A 24,079-nucleotide genomic window follows, 5' to 3' on the forward strand; every position below is an offset into this window, starting at 1 on the left:
GCTGGGATTCTTTTCATTTCATTCCATAGTTGACTCATAGGACTTTTTCCCTGCTCCAATCTGCTCTTCATAATGCTTCCAGATCATGTTTTTCTAAAACCCAGCTCTGTACTTACTCAAAAGTCTTAAATGGAGCCCCATTGTCTATAAGAGAAAATCTAACCCTGCCATTCAAGGACCTTTCTCCATAATCTAATACCAGACTACTTTTTCAGCTTTTTCTCCAGCTACTAACTTTCCTAGACCCTCTGCTCCAGCAAAATTGATCTCTATGGATGATCAACTGTGAATGACTTAGCTATTCTCAGCAATACAACGATTCAAGACAATTCTGAAGAACTTATGATTAAAAAAAAATGCTATCCACCTCCAGAGAAAGAACTGATGGAGCCTGAATGAAGATTGAAGCATGTTTTTTTACATCATTTTCTTTGGGGGGGGGGGTGGGTCTGTGTGGTTTTTGTTTGCAACATGGCTAATTTGGAAATATGTTTTGCATGACTGCATATGTATAACCAATGTCAAATTGCCTGCCTTCTCAATGAGGGGGGAGAAGAAGGGGGGAATTTTGAACTCCATTTTTTTTAAAACCCAAATGTTAAAAATTGTTTTTGCATGTAAAATTGATATATACACTTTTTCCCAAAGACACTATGCGCATTCCAGACTCTACAATTCTGCTCATTCTATTCTCAGACACCACAAGTGCTCTTATCTTCATTTATTAGAATCCCATCTATCTTTTAAAGGCCAATTCAAGTTCCACCTATGTGAAATTTTCCTTCACTGCTCCAACCTAGTGATCTTATCTAGAACACTCACTTAGCCTTGAAACCTGTGGGCTACCTTTTCTTAACAAGTATTATGTGTATAAGTATATGCAATATATACGTTCATGTTTATATATACATATATTTACCCATGTATGTGTATGTGTACATATGTACACATATACATGTACATGCAAACACACACACATGCATCTTTATAATCCAGCCAACTAGATTATAAAATCTTAGGAAAGGAATTATGGTTTGTTTCTGTTTCTCCCCATTGCACCTTGTACATTGTACCTCTGAGCCCTGTCTCTAGAGTTACAGCACCTGTCTACACATCCTACCTCTTATTCCTACTATGTGACCTTGAGCTTAACTTCCCTAAGTCTCAATTTCTTCATCTGTAAAATAGGAGGGTTACACTAGATAGTCTCTGAGATCATCCTCAGAACAATGATTCTATGAAGAATTACAAAACCCTCAAGGACATTTAGTCCAAACCAGATCTGATCAAGGATTACCTCTATATAATACTTGACAAATGACTGAAGACCTTCAGAAAGGAGCCATCCACTGCCTCACAAAGCAATCCATCAAACTGTTAGAAAGGTTTCCCTTATACTGAACCTAAATCTGCCTCTAAAACTTTCATTTGCTGCTTCTCCTTTGGCCCTCTAGAGTCAAGTAGAATAAGCCTAATCCCTCTTCTATATGTTACTGGTGTTGTTCAGTCATCTTTCAGTCATGTCTGACTCTTTGTAACCCCATTTGGGTTTTCTTGTCAAAGGTACTGGAGTAGTTTGCCATTTCCTTCTCCAGTTCATTTTATAGATGAGGAAACTGAGGCAAACAGGGTTAGGTGACTTGCCCAGGGTCACACAGGTAGTGTCTTCCATATGACAGCCCTTCAGATACTTGAAGGCAACTGTAATATACCTCCTTAGTCTTCTCTTCTCCAGGTTAAATATCCTTTTATCTTTCAACCAGTCCTCATGTCATAAATTCAAGGCTGTTTACCATTCTGGTTCTTTTCCTCTGGAAATTCTTCAGTTTATCAATGACCTTCCTAAAATATGGTGACCATAACTGGAGACAGTTCTCCAAGTGTGGTTTGACCAGGTAGCATATGGTACTATCACCAGTCAGTCAAGTGCCTACTATGTGCCATCCTCCAATCAGAGTGGGGGGACACTCTCAAGGTTTCTCTCAAGAACTTTGGAATTGATTGTGTGGAAGACGCTGGCAGAGGGCCACTCAGCACGGCATGGCCACATCGGAGAAAGTGCTGTGCTCTATCACCAAAGCAGAATTAAAATGGCTCAAAAGAAATGCAAGATGCACAAATTTATAGAATCCACCCCAAATGGACTATTTCTGCCCGACCTGTGGTAGACCATTCCGAGCTCATATTGGTCTGATCAGCCACAGTCAGACACACTGTAACTTGATTCTGCATAATAATGTCATTTTGGTCCTCCTCGAGAACGAAGGACAACAACCAACCACTGTTGAACTTGGATGCAACAATCAATCCTGATGTCAGTTGGTGTGGATTCTATAGCTTCATTACAAACATTTGGGAATAGCAGTTTACATGGTCACACACACACACACACACACACACACACATTGGTCCTAAAGCCTGAAATGGATTTTTAAACCTTTTATATATAATAAAGACAAGAATGTGACTAGGGAGAAGGAAGAAAACTTCTTTGTTATCTTTGTTTCTCTGCCTTTCCCCTGTCCCACTATCCAATCATCTACATGGAAGAAAAGGAGTTTTGGAATTGAGGGACTGTGGGATGCCAGATGCCTTGACAGCCTGTTGGGAGTTCAGGTAGTTTACTCCTTAAAAAACAACAACAAAAACATAGATTAATCCTTAATCCTCAGGGCACTGGTTAGTTGGCAGGATCCTATTATTTTCTTTAAAAAAAAAAAATCATTATTTATTTATTTATTTATTTTTCGCATTCTTTTCTTTTTAAATTGAATTCTAAATTCTCTCCCTCCCACCCACCCCCATCACCCACTGAGAAGGCAAGCAATATGATATCAATTACGCTTGTGAAATCATGCAAAATTTATTTCCATATTAGCTATATTGTTTTAAAAAGTGAGAAGAATGAAATGAGAAAATTATAGTTCAATTTGCAGAGTTCATCAGTTCTCTCTCCGGAGGTGGATAGCACTTTTCCATCACGAGTCCTTTGGAATTTCCCTGGATCATTGTATTGATCAGAGTAATCAAGTCTTTTACAGTTGATCATGTTACAACATGGCTGTTACTGTGCACAGTGATTCCCAGTTCTCTTCACTTCCCTTTGCATCTGTTCATATAGGTCTTGCCATGTTTTTTCTGAAACCACCCCCATCATTATTTCCCATAGCACGATAGTATTCCATCACAATCATATGCCACAACTTGTTCGGCTATTCCCCAATGGTTGAACATTCCCTCGATTTCCATTCTTGCCCCCACAAAAAGAGCTGCTATAAATATTTTGTACACGTAAGTCTTTTTCCTTTTTTTTTTTTTTATTTCTTTGGGATACAGACCTGGTTGTGCTATTGTTGGGTCAAAGGATATACACAGTTTTACAGCCCTTAGAGCCTGATTCCAAATCGTTCTCCAGAATGGTTGGACCAGTTCACTACTCCACCAACAGTTCATTAGTGTACCTATTTTTCCCTCATTCCCTCCAGCATTTGTCATTTCTGATAGGTATGAGGTGGTACCTCAGAGTTATGTCAATTTGCCTTTCTCTAATCAATAGTGAATTTAGAACATTTTTTCCGTATGACTGTGGTTAGCTTTGATTTCTTCTTCTGAAAATTGCCTGTTTATATCCTTTGACCATTTATTAATGTAGGAATAGTTCTTATTTTTATAAACTTGACTCAGTTCTATACTAAGTATGTATTTGAGAAATGAGGCCTTTATCAGATAATAACTGTAAAAAAATTTTTCATATTACTTCATTGTCTGTAGTACCTTTTAGCAAAATGCAGTTTCCTTGATTATCCCTTTAAATTAGGCCTATTTTTGCTTTTGTTTTGTCTGACATCATGGTCCTAAAGGGCAATACCTACCATTTTTTCAGTTCAACTGAGGCATGTTAGGTTCTGCTCCAGTCCTTCATTTTAACTGTGTGTGTGTCTTTTTGTTTCCAGTGTGTCTCTTGTAAACAACATATTGTTGGATTCCAGTTTCTAATCTATTCTGCTGTCTGCTTCTGCTTTATAGGTGAGCTCATCCCATTTACATTCACAGTCATGACTACCGATTGCGTATTTCCCTACATCCTATTTTGTTTGGTTTCTTCTCTCTCTTTTTATCCCATCCCTTCTCAAAAGTCTATTTTGCTTCTAACCACCTTATCTCTCTTCCCTTTTATCATCCCCACCCTTTTCTCTTATTCCCTTCCCCTTCTATTTCCCTATTGGGTAAGTTACTTTTCTATATACAACTGAGTGTGTGCATGTATGTGTGTATACATATATGTGTATGTATGTATGTGTATATATACACAGACACACACTTCCTTCTTTGAACCAATTCCAGTGAGAGTGTCATTCGAGCATTGCCTGCCACTGCCCCCCTCCCTTTCCCCTCTACTGTAAAGGCTCTTTCTTGCATGCCTCTTTCATATGATAAAATTTTCCCCATTCTACCTCTCCTTTCCCCCTTCTCCCAGTGCATCCCTATTTCTCCCCCCCCCCACTTCTTCTTCTTTTTTTGGAGACCATTCCAACATAATCGACTCACATGCCCTCCATCTATGTAGACTCCTTTATTATTATTATTGTTATTTGGTTTTATTATGCCTAATAATGATAAAATTCTTATGAGTTACACGTATCATCGTCCCATATAGGAATGTAAACAGTTTAATCTTATCAAATCCCTTATGATTTATCTTTCCAGTTTGCCTTTTTATGCTTCTCTTGAGTCTTGTGTTTGAATGTCAAATTTTCTATTCAGCTCTGATCTTTTCATCATGAATGTTCGAAAGTTCTCTGTTTCATTAAATATACATTTTCCCCCTGAAGAATTATAAGTGGGGTCCTGAAGAGTTGGACAAGACTGAAACAAGCAATGACCTTCAGAGGGACCTGGAAGATGGAAAAATTGTTTTTCATTTTCCTAAAAGTATGGCATAAATTTTTTAAAGTTAGAAGAACAGCAAGAAAGACTATTTTAAAAAAACAGCTGCTAACCATTTCTATTAAGAAAAGAAACACTTGTTACAGGCAAGACAATACAAAGACTGGAGTACTAAAGATTGAAAAATGATCATTTTTACTGATGAAACTCACTTTTTTTATTCCAAAACCACCAAACCTCATTTGGACTTGTTAGAAGATGTCTGAGTGATCTTGTAATATCTGGGAATCTTTATCAGACTGTAAAACATCCACTTTAAAAAATGGAGCTTTTTTTTTAACTTCCAGTGAGTCTGAAAGTCTCATATCCCCATGGAGAGAATGATAAACTTTGATAAATATATTGATATAATGAGAAGCAGAATTGTTCTGGAGTTACAGAAATTCCCAAATGTAGATGGGATTCAGGGACATGACTTGTACCATGCCACATGTCCCATAATATTAAATCTATCCAAGAAAGGAAATGAGCATGTTTCAGTGACCTGGGAACTGGCTTGATTTAAATCCCATTGAAAATCCATGAGCTATAATCATAGATAGACTTGTCAAAAATCGACTGTTCATGCAAAGTGTGCTTAATACCCAATGCGATGTGCAGTTTCACAATGATGAATTAAAGAATATGTGTCAAAATCTTGTGCTTTCAATACTAAGTCATATGAAAAACTTGTAAAGATATGAGTAGTTGTAAGGTTCTTCGTATAAGTCAATGAATATAATTATTTACTTTGTCTCAGTAATTCACACACCACTGTAAAGAAGATTGATGGCAATTATGGGTTTGGGAGTGGGGAATTTTTTCTTAAAGCCATAATAAAGCATTTTTATTGGAATAATAAAGCTTGAAACTCATATTGATGAAGAATGGATGGTGGCATTTTCTCTATTCAAATGACTACATAGGACAACAAGAAAGGGGGAAATAGAAAGAAGAAGGGAATTTTAGGGAAACTGATCAAAAATGGGAGATATTGAGGCTGTGATGATCAACTAGGACTAGTTTTCTGTAGAAAACACATAAAGGATTTGTTATGACAGAGATTAGGCTTTCTTTCCTCAGATTAAAAATCTCTATAGATAGCACCTTTGAATTAATAATTGATTGCAATTCTTAGAAGTTAGGTAGGTGCACAGCAGTGATCGATAAATGAACAAGCATTTATTAAGTGCATCCTATGAGCCAGGCATTGTGCTAGGTCCCGGGGAGGTAGATACAATGACTGAAACAATCTACCTTCAAGGAACGTAGGAACTGAATTCAAATCCTATCTCTATTGGACTGCCTGAGTTAATTTGGGAAAGTCACTTAAACCCCCTAGGCCTTAGTTTCCTCAGCTATAAAATGTGGAGGTTGGATTCAGTGATTTCTGAGGTCCCAACCAACTCAAAATCTATAATCCTATGTATAGGACTTCCAATTCAGTTCAATAAACATTTGTTAAGTGCCTACCATAAGCCTGGCACTGTCCTAAGGCTTCCTTGCCTTAAAGCTTTAAAAATATATAGCTCATAGAGGTCCTTGTCCCAACTCGAACTCACACTAGAAGGTTGGATCCCCAAAACACAACTGACTCTCTCACCTTCCTCAGGTTCCAGGTATACTCCTGAGGAGTAATGAGATTCTTGTAATGCTATTCGCCCACATCCCCATTCCAGTGTATTCCTCCAATGTTAATCTCCAGTGGTGACTGCCCTAATATTGTTTAACCAATGAATAATTAGTTAGCTTTAACAAAGTCATATTTACTGAAAAAATACAACAAGAACCAAATGATTTTTTAAAATGCCCCCCCAGTTGAAGACATCCTCTCCCTTCTATGCTTCAATCCTGGGGGGTAGTGCAATCAAACTTAAATAGTCAGAAACATTCTTCCCAATACTGAGTTCACTTCTGGGAGCAGCGTAGCCAATAGACAGTCCCTTAAACACCATAGGATGTGCTGTTTCAGCTGTTGGGTTGACCCACTGTTGGAATGCCTCAAGCAGGTTGCTCCTCATGGCTAACTCCTTTCCAGGCTATTCTCCTAGGCCTCTTGTAGGCCTCTAACGTTTTGAGATCTCATAAGGTCCCATACCAAATGAAAGAAGGCACAAAGAAGGCTGGCTCCGTCCCAGAAACACTAATAATCTACAGGCCTAGCCTGGATGACAGGGGAAGAAAATGAGAATTTATTCAGCACCTAATATGTGCTAGGCACTTTATACATATCTCATTTGACCCTCACAACAACCCTGGGAAGTAAATGCCCTAACGATGTCTATTTTACAGGTGAGGAAACTGAGGCTGAGAAAGGTTAATTGACTTGCCGAAGGCCACCCAGCTAGTAAGTCTCTAAGGATAGATTTGAAATCAGATCTTCCTGACTACAGGCCTAGTACTCTGTTCACTGCATCATGTAGCTGCCTTAAGGAAGGGCAACCACCTCACTCAACCTCTGGAGCTCACAGTTCTCATGGACAGCAGGAAGGAAAGAAAATATCTCCACTGGAAGCTTTTGTATGCATTGTCAGTTGTCTCAGCAGCCAATTAAAAGATGTTTCTTCACCATGCAATAAGTGGACAGGAAATAGTCACAAAATACCTGCAGGTCTTTTGGAGGCAGTTCCCTTCCGTTCCACATCATCATATATTTCCAGAAGCAACTCACCAAATTGTCCACGTAGGCCTGCAGCAGGCAGAAACTATTGCACATACTCCTCTGACTGAGCCCTCATTGGTCAGTCGCCCATAATGAAAACTCTCTCATCTGTGAGACTTAAGCTCTCTACACACATACAAAACTAAAGGAAATATGGTAGAACCAAGAAAATTGTATTTGGTAAACTGTGTGTGAGACAAGAGTCTCTTTTGAAGGAAGAAACAATAATTTTCTGGAAAGAGACCAATACAAGCTGTAGAGATTAGTCTTGAAGAGCAAGACCAGAGGACTGAACAGCCATAGTCTATTGAATACATAGAAAAGGCACGCTAATACTCTTCTTTCTCCCCTTTCCCCAAACTCTCCCAGGCTGTGACAACCCTCTACAACCAAACCCTACTTCAGCATTCCCTACTCCTTTTAATTTTCTAACAGACAACAGATTTTAATTCTCTAACAGTGTAAAACATTTCCCTGACACATATGGGCATGGTATATTGGTGTGAGAGCAAGAGGTTGATGTGTATAAAGGGCACATTTTTAATAGGAAGATGTTGTGGGCAGGCCGGTGGATGGAATACATTCCTCCAGGGGGTATCCGCTTACAAAGATCTTGGAATTGACAGAGAAGAAGAATTGGCCAGGGGAAGAAAAAGAAGGGGGAGAGGGAAAAAAGAAATGGGGAGAGATAAAAGGAAAGGATGGGTGAGCCTCCAATAAATTGAGTATATAAGCACGGAAATGTCCCTGGAGTCCTTGTGCATTATCTAGGTTTGATAGTCATCTTCCCCAATTATCATTTCCATTTCGGTTTAGAGAGACGTCCCTGTAGCTAAGCTAAAACATGGTGCACCAATTTACAACCCCCCTCCACCAGCAGGTAAGGCGGATCAGGAATGTGGTGTTGGAGATGAATTTGAAAGAAACTAGGAATTCTAAGGGGGAAAGGTAAGGAAGGAACTTCAGGCATAGGGTAACAACCTGTTTGAAGTCAGAGAGATAAGAAAAGGAACAGATTGGCTGGGCCAAAGACTGTGTGAAGGAAGATGACATATAAGGCTAGAAAGGTTGGGGCCATGTTGTGAAGCCATGTCAGAAAGAGGAATTTGCGTTTGATGCTAAAAATATTAGGAAACCTTTGATGTTTATTCTTATTATTACTATTTTGAGACTGGCTCTTTCTATCTTGCCTGGGCTGGAAGCCATTCACTGGCCCAACCCCACTGCTGATGAGCACGAAGACTTTGACCCACTCCATTTCAGACCTGGCCTGTTTATTCCTCTTTAGGCCACCAGGTGGCCCTTTATTCCTGAGGGCCTGCCATATTGGTGTTGGACCTAGAGCAGACAAATGATCCGTTTTAGCCTTAGAACTCTCAACTCAAGCAATCCACCAACTTCAGCCTTTCCTTCCAGCAAGGATTATAGGCTTGCACCACCGTGCCTGGCTTCCCACTGAAATTAATTGAGGAGGGAATTGATATTCCAACAAATCTCAAGAAAAACTGCTGCTGAGAACCTTGCCCTCTTCTATCTGGGAAGAAATTCCCTTAATTATTTGGGGCAAGTCTCTTAATGATTGGCTACCAGATCATGGAGTAACATAATTTAAATTTGTATAGTCACATAGCTAATGGGGAAATTTGTTTTGCATGTCTATACATGCAATAGTTTTTTTTTTCCTTGCCTGATCTATGGGTGGGGGAAAGGGAGGGAGAATACTGGGAATCAAAAATAAAATAAAATTGAATTAAAAAAAAAAACAACTTTAAATTCATATGGTATTTTAAAGATTCTCAAATCCCTAACCTCATTTGATAATTTTTTTTATCCTGATTTGTGATTTCATCAGGGTAGGGAATTCCCAATGAAGAACGCCCTCTACCAATACTTATCAGGCAGGCCTGATGCTGTACCTTCTTGGCAATTCAGGTCAAAAGGTTTGCCTGGGCCACTGAGAGATTTAGTGAATTGTGCAAGGTCACACAACTAGTGTGTGTTGGAGGTGGGACTTAAACCCAAGTGTTCCCTGTTCCAAGACCACACCTCTCTATTCATTTATCCTCTGATCTCCTAAAAAGCCTAATGAGTTGTATTTTCATCTCTATTTACAAATGAGGAAACAGGTCTAGAGAGGATGAGTACCTTGCATGTAGCAAGTGAGGGACAGAATCAGCTCTAGAAGCCAGATCTTTTATCTCCTAGTAGGGTTCTTTCCATAACACCACACTTCCTTAAAAAGGGATGGGAAATCATTTCAATAAACTCAAAACCTGGGAGAATGCTGCATTTTTTTTCCTTAAACTATAGCAGCAGCAACTACCATAACATACAGAATCAGAAAGTTTGCTCCCAAGGAGAGGCACTATCAGAGTGGCTTCTTTCCTCCACGATCTAATTGCAGAAAAAATCAGTGTAGTTCAGCTGGAGCCACTTGTCTCAGACACAGGTGCTGATGCTCTAGGCTTATGATGAATTTACAAAGATGGCAAAACCTGGTGTCTGGTCAGAGAACTGGTCTCACTGCACCAAAAGAAGGAACTAATCCCATCCCTTCCTTTTTCAAGCTGTAATGAGGTACCTTTGGGCACTGGGTGCCACTGTTTACCTACTAGATTAGCTGTATCAGTGAAGTTGGCAGCAGCTCTTCCCTCTGGGGGACTAGGGTTAGTCACTTTTCTCTAAATGAAGCCAACCTTTATACAGTCCCATTCTTCTGGGACAGTCATAGGCTGGGATCCTCTGGAGCATGATAAAAGAGTAGTGTGGTCCTAACCATTGGGAGAGATGAAAAAAACACAGAAAGCCTCAAGCCAATGATTTAACAGCTCAATCTTTCCCCCCCCAAAATAGGCAATTAGCTGAAGCTATCCAGGTTTTCTTCCTTCTCTGTCATTTTCCTGAAAAAGTCAGTCAATAAACATTTTTAAATTAATTAATTTTTTTTTTTAGTTTACAACACTCAGTTACACAAGTTTTTGAGTTCCAATTTTTCTTCCTCTCCATTTCCTCACCGCCCCCTCCCCAAATGACATGTAATCTGATATAGGTTCTACATATACCTTCACATTAAACCTATTTTCCCAATAATCAGGTTGTAAAGAAGAATTATAACCAATGAAATGAACCATGAGAAAGATGAAACAAAACCTAAAATAAAATTAAAAAAAGAAAGAGCAAATAGTTTACTTAATCTGCATTCAGACTGTAATTCTTTCTCTGGATGTGAATTGCTTTTTCCATCATGAGTCTTTTGGAGCAGTCTTAGAACCTTGCATTGTTGAGAAGAGCCAAGTCTATCAAAGTTAGCCATCACAGAAGCAATGTAACTGTGGTTGTGTACAATGTTCTCATGGTTCTGCTCCCTTCACTCATCATCAGATCATATAAGTCTCTCTAGTTTCTTATGAAGTCCATTCACTCCTCATTTCTTATAGCACAATAGTATTCCACTACATTCATATACCACAAATTATTTAGCCATTCCCCAGTTGATTTCCAATTCTTTGCCACCCCAAAAAGAGTTGCTATAAATACAAGTCCTTTCCCCCCTTGTATGATCTCTTGGGGATACAGCCCTAGAAATGGTATTGCTGGGTCAAAGTACAAACATTAATTAAGTGCCTACTATGTGCCAGGTACTGGGGAAGCTCTGTTCAAAAGTGCAAAAAGCCCAGGTGCCTGATGATTAATTGTTAGTGATTAGAAACACAAGCCAAAGAGGAAGATCACAGAAGAAAGAAACAGTGTTGACTATCAATTCCATTAACTTCTAACAAAGAGCTCCACAGTACATTGAGGAAAAGTCTTAGAGCCTAGTGAGAAGAGTGCTGGCCCGGGCACCAGGTATGGCATAAAAGTGAGAAGCAAGGTGTCTGCTTGCAAAGGGCTTAAGATCTCATTTAGGAGGGAAGGCACACATCAATCAATCCACAAACATGAACAACCAGTGCAAGGCACTGAGGAAAAGGCAAAGGAGGATTTGGTCTCTACTCTCAGGAAGAATTTTGTTGTTATTTTGTTTTTTTTTTTGAGCCTATCTCACCCAGGCTAGAATACCAGGAGCTACTCTTGGTATGATCCCAATACTGACCATCACAGAAGCTTTAACCTGCTCCGTTTTTCCAACCTGAGATGATTTACTCCCTCCTTAGGCAGCCTGGTGGCCCTCCACTTCCAGAGACTGGCCATTACTGGTGTGGGCCAATATCGGTGGTGATGCAAACACCTGATTGGCATTAGTCCACCACAGCTCAGAACTCTCAAACTCAAACCATCCCCCAGCTTCAGCCTCCTCAGCAGAAGGGACTACCAGTATGTGCCATCACACTCAAAAGGAAGCTTAAAATGTTTTCAGAGATAAGACATAAACATATGAAAAGATAAACAATGAAATGAATTGTATGACATTCATTCGATATTCCAAGGATCCGTGATCTAAGTGTGGCTTCTCCCTCCACTCCTTAATAGAAACTGTTTGTGAACTGCTGTGGCTGAAATTAATTTCTCATCCGGTGCTCAACCTGCTGGTTAGGTACCTCTTCAATCTTGCATGGGATAGTACTCCAACAGCAGACACACAGCTCATTGCAGGGCTCAAGATTAGGCTTGGTAAGATGTTGCCAGAATGCTGGCATAGTTTCTGAGACAAGAATAGGGTGTCTTCCTATTGGGGAATGGCTAAACAAATTGTAGTATATGAAAGGAATGGAATATAACTGTGCCATAAGAAATGATGAAATGAATGATTTCAGAGGCAACTGGGAAAGCCTCTATGAACAGATTCAGAGAAGTGAGCAGAACTAGGAAGACAATTTATCCAGTAACATTTTACAAAGAAAATCAACTTTGAAAGACTTTAGAACATGATAAACCGTGAGTCCAAAAGAATGAAAATTAAAAACATCACCTCCTGACAGAGGTGATGAATTTAAAATGCAAACGCATAGTGTTTTGGACATGGTTTTTTTTTTTGCTGGAGTACACAACTATTTATGTATTGAGGGGCTTTTTAAAAAAAAACTTGATCATTGGGGGAGGTAGTAAATGAAATTAACTTTGAAATGTTTGTGTGATAGAAAGAACGCACCAAAGGCCAACTGTATAACATGAGGAGACGTCATATTCATTTATTCATTTATTTGTCATTTGGATCTATGATCTTTCCCATTCCTTCCAACGTTACAGATTGCAACCCATTCTGCCCATCCAGTCCACCTAATGTATTGGAGGCCTTCCTTGATTTCTCCTACAGTAGAACGTTCTGGCTGTCCACCCATCATCTCTTCTTCTTGCCAGTTTACCAGCCCATCTTCTCTTCCCATCAATTGCTTGATAACATCTTTTACTTCTGTTTGTCAGAGTTCCTTCTTGTTTCTATGTTCAGCTTACTCATATTCACCATGCACCTCTCCTCTGTACAAGATCATGTCGGAGATACCTCTGGGAAGTGTCATGGAGCCCTAGGCCCCAGCAAGGTAAGGTAAAAGCTTACCTATCAGAGATAAACTCTCATTCTCACCTTATTTCAGGTCCCAAAAAGAGTGACCCTGCTCTTTGCCTTTTGTGGAGCAGAAGGCCGTAACCCACCACCAGCTAAATGTGGAAAGAGGAATCCCTGGGGTCGTGCCAACATGCAGCCGTTGGTAGACTGTGGACAAGATAAGGCTCTCCCAGTTATTCTCTGCAGACACACCCTCTCTACCCTAGCCCACTCCCAGTCATACTAACCCCTCCAGGCACTCACCTGAACTATTTTCTCTTACTCCCTTAAGTCCTGTCTGCTAAAGTCACTTCATACGCAGCCTTTTACCTGGCTGACTACTCTGTTCAGTCTTTTGGGGAGAGAGGAGAGACCTCAGGCCTGGGGCAATAAAGGAAGCAGAAATAATGCAAGAATTGAGGTTGACGGACATTGTTTATTGAAAAGTGATCTTGGTGTTTACAGTTTCATGTTCACAGAGGTAGCTGCAACGAAAATATCACTTTCTGGTGATAAATAGCAGCGACTAACTATGGCCGAGTAGAAAACTGAGCTGAGCACATATCTACTGGCATTGTAAAAAGGTGTTCATAAATGCAATAAATCAAAAATCACAAAAAATACAATTTTCTTATGATTGTCGTCACAGCATTGTGCATTTGGTCCAATTATCTTCTTTTTAAAAAAAATTAAAAACGTGTTTTTCAGAGAGCTATAGAAAACATTAGTGAGAAGTTTCTTTGGGTTAGTCATTAAAGAGATATGTGGGGAAAGTATTTATATATATAATAAAAGAATGAAAGAATCATGGAATTCTAGAGTTGGAAGAGACCATAAAGCTCATCTAATTTACTTTCCTGGAGGCGAATAAGTGATTGCCCAATGTCACATAGCCACTAACCAGTGGCAGAATTGGGCCCAAAGATTCATCTGGTGCATGTATGCGAGTTAATCACCAACTATATTCAAATCCAGGTAGTATGGTAATTAAATTTATGAACAAAACGGTAATTTTTTAAATGTTATCATGAAATACTTTTGAAGCCTTCCTATCTTCTAACTTGGGTTGGTCACTGCATTTGTTTTCAAGGGAGAGTTGTCTCTCCCACCCCCTTTTCTTAATAGTCCTGCTTGGCTGGACCCAAGACATTCCTTTTCCATAAAAAGTTGCTGAGTTAATAGACCTAACTCACCAGTCACTTAGCTATCAGTGGGATAAGACAGTTCTAGTCAGGCAGGATGGTAACCATACTAATGATGGAAACAGCAGGGTGGTGAAGGTCAGGCTGAGGAGCGCTTACTGCAAACCCCTACTGGAAAAAGTGAACACTAAATCTAGACAGCTGGTGAGCAGAATATGGTCACAGTACTTATGTTCCCGAGTCATCTCATGATTGTAAGGAGACCCAGAGAGGCTGAAGAGGTCTAGGGCAGGGCTCCCGAGATCCTCAATCCCCTGAGAAGGAAAAATTCCAGCCCTGCCTCTATATAACACAATAAAGGGGAAAGAAAATTGGAATAAGCTTCCAAAAGTGCAACCAGGGTATGATTGTGGACCCTGGCTGTCATCCCTTGACCATGGGATTCTTAAGACAGATGGGAGAGAAGGAGAGGCTATTGATCCAAGCCACTCATACTTCCTATAGACTTCCAGGAACTGGCGTGTCTCTTGGAATCCTACAAAGCTCCATGATCAGGGGGATTGGAGGGAGACAGAAGGATGACTCCACTGGGATTTCCTGTTCCCCTTAGGGATATGGACTCTCTTGTCCATAACCTAAGTCCTACTCCCACCATCCAATATGGCACATGGTAACCTGGGAAAACAGATGCATTGACCAAGTCCCATTAGCTCTCTCTCCTCCACTACATCCATGACTCTTAATGTTTTCTTCCCAGGGGGAGAGTTACTTTGTCCACCTTGGGGTTCCCTTATGGCCCTGGTATCCTATCAGGCCAGGAGATATATGCCATGTACCAGCCATGACCAACATATTACATGACAAAGACCCATTCTGGACTTATGGGAAGCACTAAATATGCTGGGACAACTTTCAAGAGTGGTAATGGCAATGACCCGCCATGACTTTATCTCTATCCTACCACAGCCCATGAGGCCCAGCTCCCGGATTCCGAGCAAGCTACCTAATCATTTGTCCCATGCTCTTTTCTAACCACCACCTTCAGGGTTTTTGTGGTGTCAAGGGAGAGGAAGGACTGACTGAGCTCCCTCTTGTCCCTATGCCACCCAAAGGCACAGTTCTCAGAAACTAAGTGAGTTCTTCAGTAGCTCCTGCTTTTCTTATGGCACTATTTCTACCTAACCCCCTCCTCCAGTACTCAAATGTACCAATACTTTAGATCCTGCTCAGTCCATGTTCTACCTACTCATCCTCTCCAACTTCAGGATTCTTTTATTTCCTTTTTCCTTCCTGGTTCCTGTTCCCCCTACTCCTCTCATCCTATACCCATGCACACCTGCTCATCATCTCTCACCTCTCCTCACTCCCATGATCTTCTTAGCTCTCTCCTATTGTCTTCAACACCCTGAATTCTTGTTTCAATCATGACCTCTCACCATTTCACCATTTCTCGTCATTAACCCATTTAGGAGCCTGAGAGAATAAGCACTGAAGGGTGGGGTGGAGGAGGCTTTCATCAGTGACAAGGTTACCCTGCTTTGCTCGCATTGTACCCGGCAATTGTCACAAAGCTAAAGTTGGAAGACAAATCCTGCCCCCCAAATGCACACCCAAAAAGCTTGAAAGTGGTGGTAACATATCTCAGCTTCTCGCTAAATGTAAAACATATATTTTACACGAAGCAATGGAAAATCAGTCCAGAGATAAAGGATAAAATAGTTTGATCTGGAGGTAGAAGGGCAAAAACAACTACCACTGACTCTCTGACTACCTCCCCTTTATTAAAAAGTGGCTTTTCCGAAGAACATGGCTATTATTATTCAAATTCCTTCAAGACCCAGCCCTCCCCTTTTTATGCTGATTTTCAGAATGGTCCTTAATCAATCTTAATACTTAAAATCTAGTAGTTTCTTATTTAAAAAGATATAATATTCAATATAGATTTGTATACTTTACATATGAAACTGACCTATAAAACTTCTGTAGCTTTCCAAAATGGAACTAGAGAAGTCAGCGAGGTCTAGTTTAATATATTTACAACCTATACATCAGATTTACCCAACTTAGAGTTATTAAATATAACCTATACTTGTACCCTGGCATTCGGGATCATCAGATTCTAGAAGACATATTGTTACTTATACAGAAACTATGCCCTATATCCTGTCATTTGGGATCATCAGGTTGGGTGATGAACACAATCAGATGGCGTTGGCCACGGGCAAACAACTATTATGCCTTATCTTGGCCTCATTTGATGTTGTTGGTGGTGGTTTTTTACTGTATGTGCTGGTGCTCCAAGGGTAAGTAGCCAGTGGTAAGCCCTATCTATCAGGTTTCTAACGGTTTTAGAATGTAGGAACTGCCCGCCTTGAATGTGAGAGCTGCTCTGCAGCCTGGCTTCCCAAAGGGAGGATTATAATACTTGAGGAAATGGCACATATTGTGAATAAAGGGGAAAGGTCTCCACTCCAGATGGACCCTTTTATACATCTGGCTCCGGTCAGCTACACTCTGGTGGCTTGTTCAGATGGATTTGCTGCTCAAACACTGAGGGACGCAGAAGCAGATTTAGTGGGATCATTCTCCTTTGAGAATGTGTATCCCATGGGTGCTTCATATAGACTACCCCCATCAGTACTGAAGTCATCATCGTCATCGTCATCGAGATCATCCAGCACTTTACTGGGCATCTTCTTGTGTCTGTGAAGACAAAAGCAACATGGCTGCTAGTACCACGGGAGGAAAGGCAACGATAATCGTCATCATCATCATAGCTAACATTCCTGTGGCACTTTAAAGTTTGCAAAGCATTTCACATGTATTACAGCCATTTGATCCTCATAACCATCCTGGGAGGTAGGTGCTGTTATGACCCCCATTTTAAAGATGAGGAAACTAAGGCAGAGAGAGGTTAAAGGACTTGCCCAGGGTCACACAGCTAGTAAGTGTCTAAGGCAGCATTTGAACTAGAGTCTTCCTGACTCCAAGTCCAGCTCTCTAACCACTATACCACTTCCTAGCAATCCATAGTCTGCATAGAATGGTACAGTACAAAAAGAACTCTCGCATGTCAAGAGTCCTGGGTTCCAATCCTGCCTCTGATGCTTATTACTTATATGACCTGGGGAAAGTTAACACTCCTGGCCAAAGCTTCCTCAACTATAAAATAAGCGTTTCGGACTAGATGGCTCCTATTCTAGTTCTATGACTCTATAAATATTCAGTGCACAGTTCCTATATCTAGGATTCCATCATGACAGGCTGATGAGAGATGTCCCATTGATTAAATAGGGTCTCATGTTGGATCAGGAGACCTAGATTCTAGTCTCATCACCAGCACAGCCCTAAGAGTTTTGTAACTTCTCTGCTGAATCCTTCTGTGATTTTCACCCAGTATGCAGAGCCTACCTCCTTCAAAAGGGCAGTTAGAGCCTTAAAAGCTTGACCCACGTACCTCTCGTCGATGCGTCTATTGTGGGTCTATCTCATGGATCATTATGCCAGGAAAACTGCTGCTTGTGAAAATTCCCCTAAGGGCATATATGCCATCACAAGCCTCTGAGCACAACACCTCAACACCAGTTACACAACTGAGCTAAGAGAAGATTACAGATGGAAATCCATGTCCCTATTCACTCTCCAGAGAGCACTGGTTTATTTAATGCCCTTAATTCCATGAGGCAGTCAATAAGTCTGGGCCTCAGAACACAATTCCCACCACCCTGTTTTTTCCCTATTCTTGGATTCCTAGGTAGAGACAACGTAGGATAAAGAAAGGAATATTAGCCTTGAAGTAGAAAATCTGGTTTTGAATCCCACCTAAGACAAGACAAATCGTTACGTATCAGAGCCTCAGTTTCATCACCTGATGAGGTACTACCTACTTTATAAGTCGTATGTAAACATGAGTTACTATCATTAAAGGGAAGCCTCCTTCCTACAGCTGGCCTTGGGTTGCCAGAATCATTGACCTCTAGATCCTATAATCAAATGGTGACCTAGAGATGAAATTCCATCATGTTCTCACAGAGGACAGATGGCATAGAGGAATGAGTGGTGGACTTGGAGTAAGATCTGAATTCAAATCCTCACTCAGACATTTGTAAGCTGTGTGACCTCGGCAAGTCACTTAAACTCTCAACCTCAGTTTCTGTTCTATATACTGTGTTTTATAGAATTTCTGTTCTATAAACTTTTATAGACCTTCCTCATTAAATCAAGGATCAAGTGAGATAACATTTCGTACCCTTAAAGCGCTATATAAATGTTAGTTCTCCTTATTATACAGAAGCAGCAGAGCATGATGGGATGAATGTTGGATAGGAGCTCAAGAGAAGGGGGGGGAAGGGAGGTCTAGTCCTGGCTCTTCCACTGTCTAGTTGGGTGACCTTGGGCAAGTCACTGAATGCAGTGCCCTCCTCCTATAGCGTAAGTATAATAATATGCTCTGTTCCCTTCAGAAGGCATTTGTGAGGATCAAACAGGACAATGTATGGAAGTGCTATGAAGACCAATGTAAGGGCTTGTGACGACGTGTGGAGTCACTGAATGCCCCCACCTTAAGTCCTTCTTCATGTTGCTGAGCTGCCCCTGTAGCTGCTCATTCACATCCATCTGCTCTTCCAGCTCTCTCTGAAGCTTCTTTTTTGAACTTTCCAGCCTGTCAATCTCTTCTTCTGCTTCCTCGACCTGGCGCTTCATTGCCTTTAAACGTAAGCTTAGCTGGAGAAGGAGAAGAAAGAAGGAGATAGAGGGAGAGAGAGAGAGAGAGGGGAAGAGAGAGGAGGAGAGAGAGGGGGAGAGAGGATGAACTCTAGTGGCACCCAGGCTGGGAAGGGGAGGGTTGATAGAAACCTCTGACCCCAGCCCCACTCCTCCAGCCCTCTCACAATAGAAAAGACCCAGTAATACAGAAATACTTGAAAAGGTTCTGTCCATTCTCAGGAGAAAGAAGGAGACAAAACTCTCAAGATTGGTGACAATCCAGGAAACTCAGGTTTGCCTTTTTAAAACTTAAATTTTTTTCAATTAACAAAAATGTTATTTTCTCTCCCTCCTACCTTCTTCCCATTGGGGAAAACAAAAAAAGAAACAAAAACAAAATCCTTGCAGCATAGTAAACAAACAAGTTCCCATATTGGCCATATTCCCGAAATGCTTCAATCTGCATCATTATCTTTCTATCAGAAAGAGGACAGCATGTTTTATCATGGGTCCTCCGTGATTGTAGATGGTTTTTGCATTGAACAGAGTTCTTAAGACTTTCAAAGTTATTTATTTTTACAATGTTCTTATTATACTCTAAATTGTTCTCCTGGTTCTATTTGCTTCACGCTGCATCGGTTCACACAAATCTTCCCAGTTTTCTCTGAAACTACCCCTTTTGTCATTGCTTACAGTACAAAAGTATTTCATTACATTCATATAATTTGGTAATTCACACAATTTGGTCAGCCACTCCCCAAAGGATGAGCATGCCCTCAGTTTCCAGTTCTTTGCCACTGCAAAGAGAACTGCTAAAAAATATTTTTGTCTGTACAGATCTTTTTCCTCCTTGCTTGAGCTCTTTGGGGTATAGGCCTCATAGCATTGGGGTGGACTTTTAAAAACCAAGCTCTAGATTTTCACCACTGTACTGCTGAAATCTTTACAACAGATACATTGAAAGGTCCCCTACTCATTGATGTGTTTCGGTTTGGGTTGCTATTCCCCCACACCTCAATCCCCTGTCAGCTGCAGACAGGTTTAGGTAGATATTATACATCCTGCTATAAAATGGAGAGCTTTGGTCTCGTTCAGATCAGGCCTGCTCCCTTCCCTCCACCTAATTAGCCTTGAGGGGGAAGACAGTACAATCATGCTGAGTGAGCGCCATCATTCTTGCTGTCATTTAAGGAAGCAAACGGTGTAGTCAGCAACTCTGGGACGGCGGCTGGAGCTCTGGTCCTGATTCCCAGGAAGCACAGTGTCTCCACGAACAATGTACCATTTCACTTCCCCTCCTCTCAGAGTTTTAGAACTATTTCCAGGATGGGCCATCAGTTTGGTTCAGTAGAAAATACTCTGACTTGAATCAGAGGAACAGTGTTCAAATCCTGCCTCTGATTATAACCTGTATGTCACTTAAGTTTCCTAGGCCTCAGTCTCCCCATTTGTAAAATGAAAGGGTTAGACTGGATGGCACCTGAGGTCCCTTTCAATTTTAGACTAGTAATGAGGATTTACTGAGAGGAACCAACCCATGGTCACCCCCTACTGTTTCAAATATATCTGTATCATTTATTAGAGACTCAAGGAGACCATTAGGGAAGTTTAGAAGCTTAGAAAAAAAGATAAAAAGCAAAAGGTTGTCCCTGATTCTCCCATAAAATGTGACTGGAGAATGGACCCTAAGGATCTTGGTTTTCTGTACCACCTGGCTCTCTGTACCTCATTCCTCCCAGCGTGAAAGTCACAGTCACAGTGAAGTATCAGATCCCAGAGGCAACAGCTTTCTCTTACCTGGTCCTTTTGGTCGGTTAAAGAGAGGTGTTCATCATCTACCTGCATCACGAGCTCCTTCACTTTCCGTTCCAGTCTTCGATTGGTCAGCTGAAGATTAGCTCTGTCCCTGGAAAAATGGGGAAGGAGAAATGAGAACCGGCCTTGCTCCACAAGAACCAGCCACCTCATCTCACTAGACTGTCCAGTAGCACGGCCCTAGGATGAGGAAGAGTTTAGGACTGGCCACTGAAGGACACCAGTGCTTCGGGGCACAGTCAAGGAAGTCAAACACTGAAAACAGACTAGGTTGGACTCACTGACCTCGAGGATCTCATCCAGTTCCAATTTTATGTTCCTATGATAAGTTCCGTGATTTAATCCCTGTGAGCCTCAGTCTCCTTAGCAATAAAATAGGATAATGATAGCCTCTACCTCACAGAGATGCTGTGAGGTTCAAAAGAAAGAATGCATGTAAAGTGCTTCTCAAACCATAAAGCGCCATATAAATGGGCAGTGTTATCATTTGAAGCATGGCAGTTGGTACTGTGGGGTTTTAGTTCCACTGTGTTTACCTCTCTTCATTCTCCAATCGGTCTTCCAGCTCCGAGATCCTGGCTTCCATCTGTACCACTAGTCCTTCTTTACTAGATCTGTACGAACCTTCCAGGTGAATTACCCGGCTCTTTAAATCCTTGTTCTGGAAACAGAAATCTTGCATGTAAAGAACACGTAATCCAATTTGGCTGGAGCATAGTATGAAAAGAATTAATATGAGATAAGATAGGCTTCAGAGGGTCTTAGAAGCCAGGCTAAGGCATCTGAATTTCATTTAGGAAGCAATGGAGAAAGCAATGAAGATTCCTGAGTGGAGGAGTGACATGATTTTTATCATGTGAGTGTGGCTACAAAGCTCTCTTTCAACAGAATTATCTGAATATTAGGTATAATTAGGTACATAGTAAATATTTTTTCAATGACGACAAGTGAGGGACTCAGTGACCAGGAAAGTGAGAACAGAACAAAGTAACCTGAAAGGCAAGAGGATATTTTTAAGGGGATTTACTTTTAAGACTGGAATCCCAGACATGCATTCTATCTAAGACTTAAGATTTCCAACTATGCCATCTGGATGTTAAAGTGACACACTTGGGCTGCCTTTTGGTTTTCAAACTAACAAAAAAACAAGCCATTAGCCAATCAAACTACTAGCAAGGCATATAATTGGACAATAATTTGCCTAGTGAGTTAAAAAATAACAGGGATGCTGCTAACATTCTCTGCAATTCATACTTGCACATCTGATTACATGTAATGAATCCCAATGTACCTTAGGCCTCTAAGCAGAAACAATTGGGCAATGGGGCTTCAAGTCAAAATGTTAATTGTAGAGGCCACCAGCCTCCTTAGGTGCCAGCAAGGCAGTAGCCAGCGAAAGAGAGAGGTCCCTTTGTATGGCCTGGCTAAAGCCCTTACCTGTCTCTCCAGGGAAATCTTGTCACACTCCAAATCTTGCCGTACAGCTCTCTCTTGTAGCAACTCACTCCTCATTTGTTCAATCTACAAAAGAAAGCAAACAGTCAGAGCAATCTTCCTAATGGTCAGTGCTTACCATGTTGATCTCAATAGCTTCTTTTTGCTTTTCTAAAAAAAAAAAATAACAACACCCAGATTCTGAAAATCAGCAGACCTGTTCCTGCAGCCTTTAAGTCAAAATTGTGTTCACCGATTGACATTATAACAGCTAAAAGAGTGCTGGACCTTTTCTTCCTATAGGGATGCTGACCTGCTCTGAAGTTATTCCAGGTAAGAGTTCTATAAGGACAAAGGAGGTCTTCTCCTAGGTCCAAGAACATCTGGTTTTGTTTTTTTTTTTCCCAACAAACCCCTCCTCTCAGCCCCTCGAGGTTTGGAAAAGCACAAGAAATGCAGAGATGGTTCCCAGAATCAGGAAATAGGATGAGGTAAAAAAGTCAAATTTCTTGATTCTCAGCAACTAGACTAGAGGTCAGTCTGGACCCTGGACAAAAGCTTGCACTGAGACCTGCCTAGGTGAAAATGAGACATATTTATTGGAATCTCCTACTGTCCTCTCAGAAGCCAGATCTGAACTCAAGTCTTCCTAACTTTGGGCTAGGTGCTCTTTCCACTTACACACTCCCATCATCATAGCTCTGTCATAGGCTTGGAACTAGAAGGAACCTTAGAAGTCATTGAGTTTAACTCCTTCATTTTGAAGATGAGGACCTGAGGCCCAAAGGATGAATGGTCACACCATTTTTAAGAGGCAGACTGACTCTAAATCCAGCGATCTTTCCCACAATTCATACTCCTTCCTATTTAGTTGGTGACTAGACAGAGGGAGGGTATTTCAGGCATAGAGAATTGTCTGGCAGGGAAGCCAGAGATTGCCTGGGACGTGACTACTTAAACAACAAAAACAACCATCTCTTCTACCTCTGACTAATAGTCTTCTAAACCAGGGATCAGTTAACACAGGGACTTTCTCTCCACATACTAACTAAAAACAGCACAAATGAGCTCAGTAAAACTGCAAACGTAAGAAGTAAGTCAAAATGAAATATTCCAGTCACTGTAAGGGAATCCTATTTAATGATGAAAAAATGCTAACAATGCAAAGGTTCAGCAAACAGAGCACATAAAACTCTGCCTGGGGTCACTTTTCTCCCTCTGATTGCCTAAAAATCCATCCCGTTAATCACATGTAGCAACAAGGTCACTCAAATGATTCCTATCCATCTTACATAAACACAAACCCCACCAGTAATGAATGCAAACACACGGCAGGGCTCCGCTCCAGATGCAGCTCCTGGATGGGAGACAGCATTCCTGAAGGTGAAGGTCATCAGAATTACTGGGCAGAAAAGGTTAGAGCCCAGAGGATGGTCCTCCTGGTTCTAACTGTTCTGCTCTTGTCTTAAAATCATAGACCAGGGGACTTCTTTTAGAGGAAGTCAAACTTTTTTCTAAATTAATTCACACATTTATTGAACATCTATTATGTTCAAAGAGTCCTTTGGGGAATAAAAAGATTACTGTAACATGGTCCCCAATTCCAAGGACCTTTTTTAGTATGGGAGATAAGAAACAGACACAAACAACTATACCGCAAGGCAGACTAAGGGAAGTATGAACAAAATGCTGTAAGGGTTTAGGGGAGGGAGGGACCATCTCTGGTTGGAAGGATTTCAGAGAAGCCTTCACAAAGGAAAGATGATGTGAGGAAGACTTTGAGGAATGAAGAATTTAAGAATGTGTATGAGTGTGGATTCCAGAAGTAGGGGATGGGGTAAGCAAAGAAAAAAAGGTGTGAAAATATGAAACAGGTCTGAGGAATAGTGCTGGAATGCAGAGGGACACAGA

At 40.9% G+C, this 24,079-nt stretch overlaps 1 protein-coding gene across 3 annotated transcripts in view; it reads right to left on the reverse strand.

Annotated features, from left to right (window-relative positions):
• Positions 1–13,486: 13,486 nt before the first annotated feature.
• Positions 13,487–24,079, reverse strand: part of CGNL1 (cingulin like 1) — a 201,507-nt gene continuing 190,914 nt past the window's right edge. For all 3 annotated transcript variants that reach the window (XM_036734362.1, XM_036734360.1, XM_036734361.1), the window contains 5 exons: positions 22,172–22,255; positions 21,271–21,395; positions 20,717–20,825; positions 18,774–18,937; positions 13,487–16,915 (listed from right to left, as the gene is read on the reverse strand). In XM_036734362.1, the coding sequence (XP_036590257.1) occupies positions 16,756–16,915; positions 18,774–18,937; positions 20,717–20,825; positions 21,271–21,395; positions 22,172–22,255 (642 nt within the window). In that variant the 3' untranslated portion in view covers positions 13,487–16,755. The remainder of the gene's footprint in view (positions 16,916–18,773; positions 18,938–20,716; positions 20,826–21,270; positions 21,396–22,171; positions 22,256–24,079) is intronic.

The sequence above is a fragment of the Trichosurus vulpecula genome, chromosome 8 (assembly GCF_011100635.1).
Source record: "Trichosurus vulpecula isolate mTriVul1 chromosome 8, mTriVul1.pri, whole genome shotgun sequence".
Classification (NCBI taxonomy): domain Eukaryota; kingdom Metazoa; phylum Chordata; class Mammalia; order Diprotodontia; family Phalangeridae; genus Trichosurus; species Trichosurus vulpecula.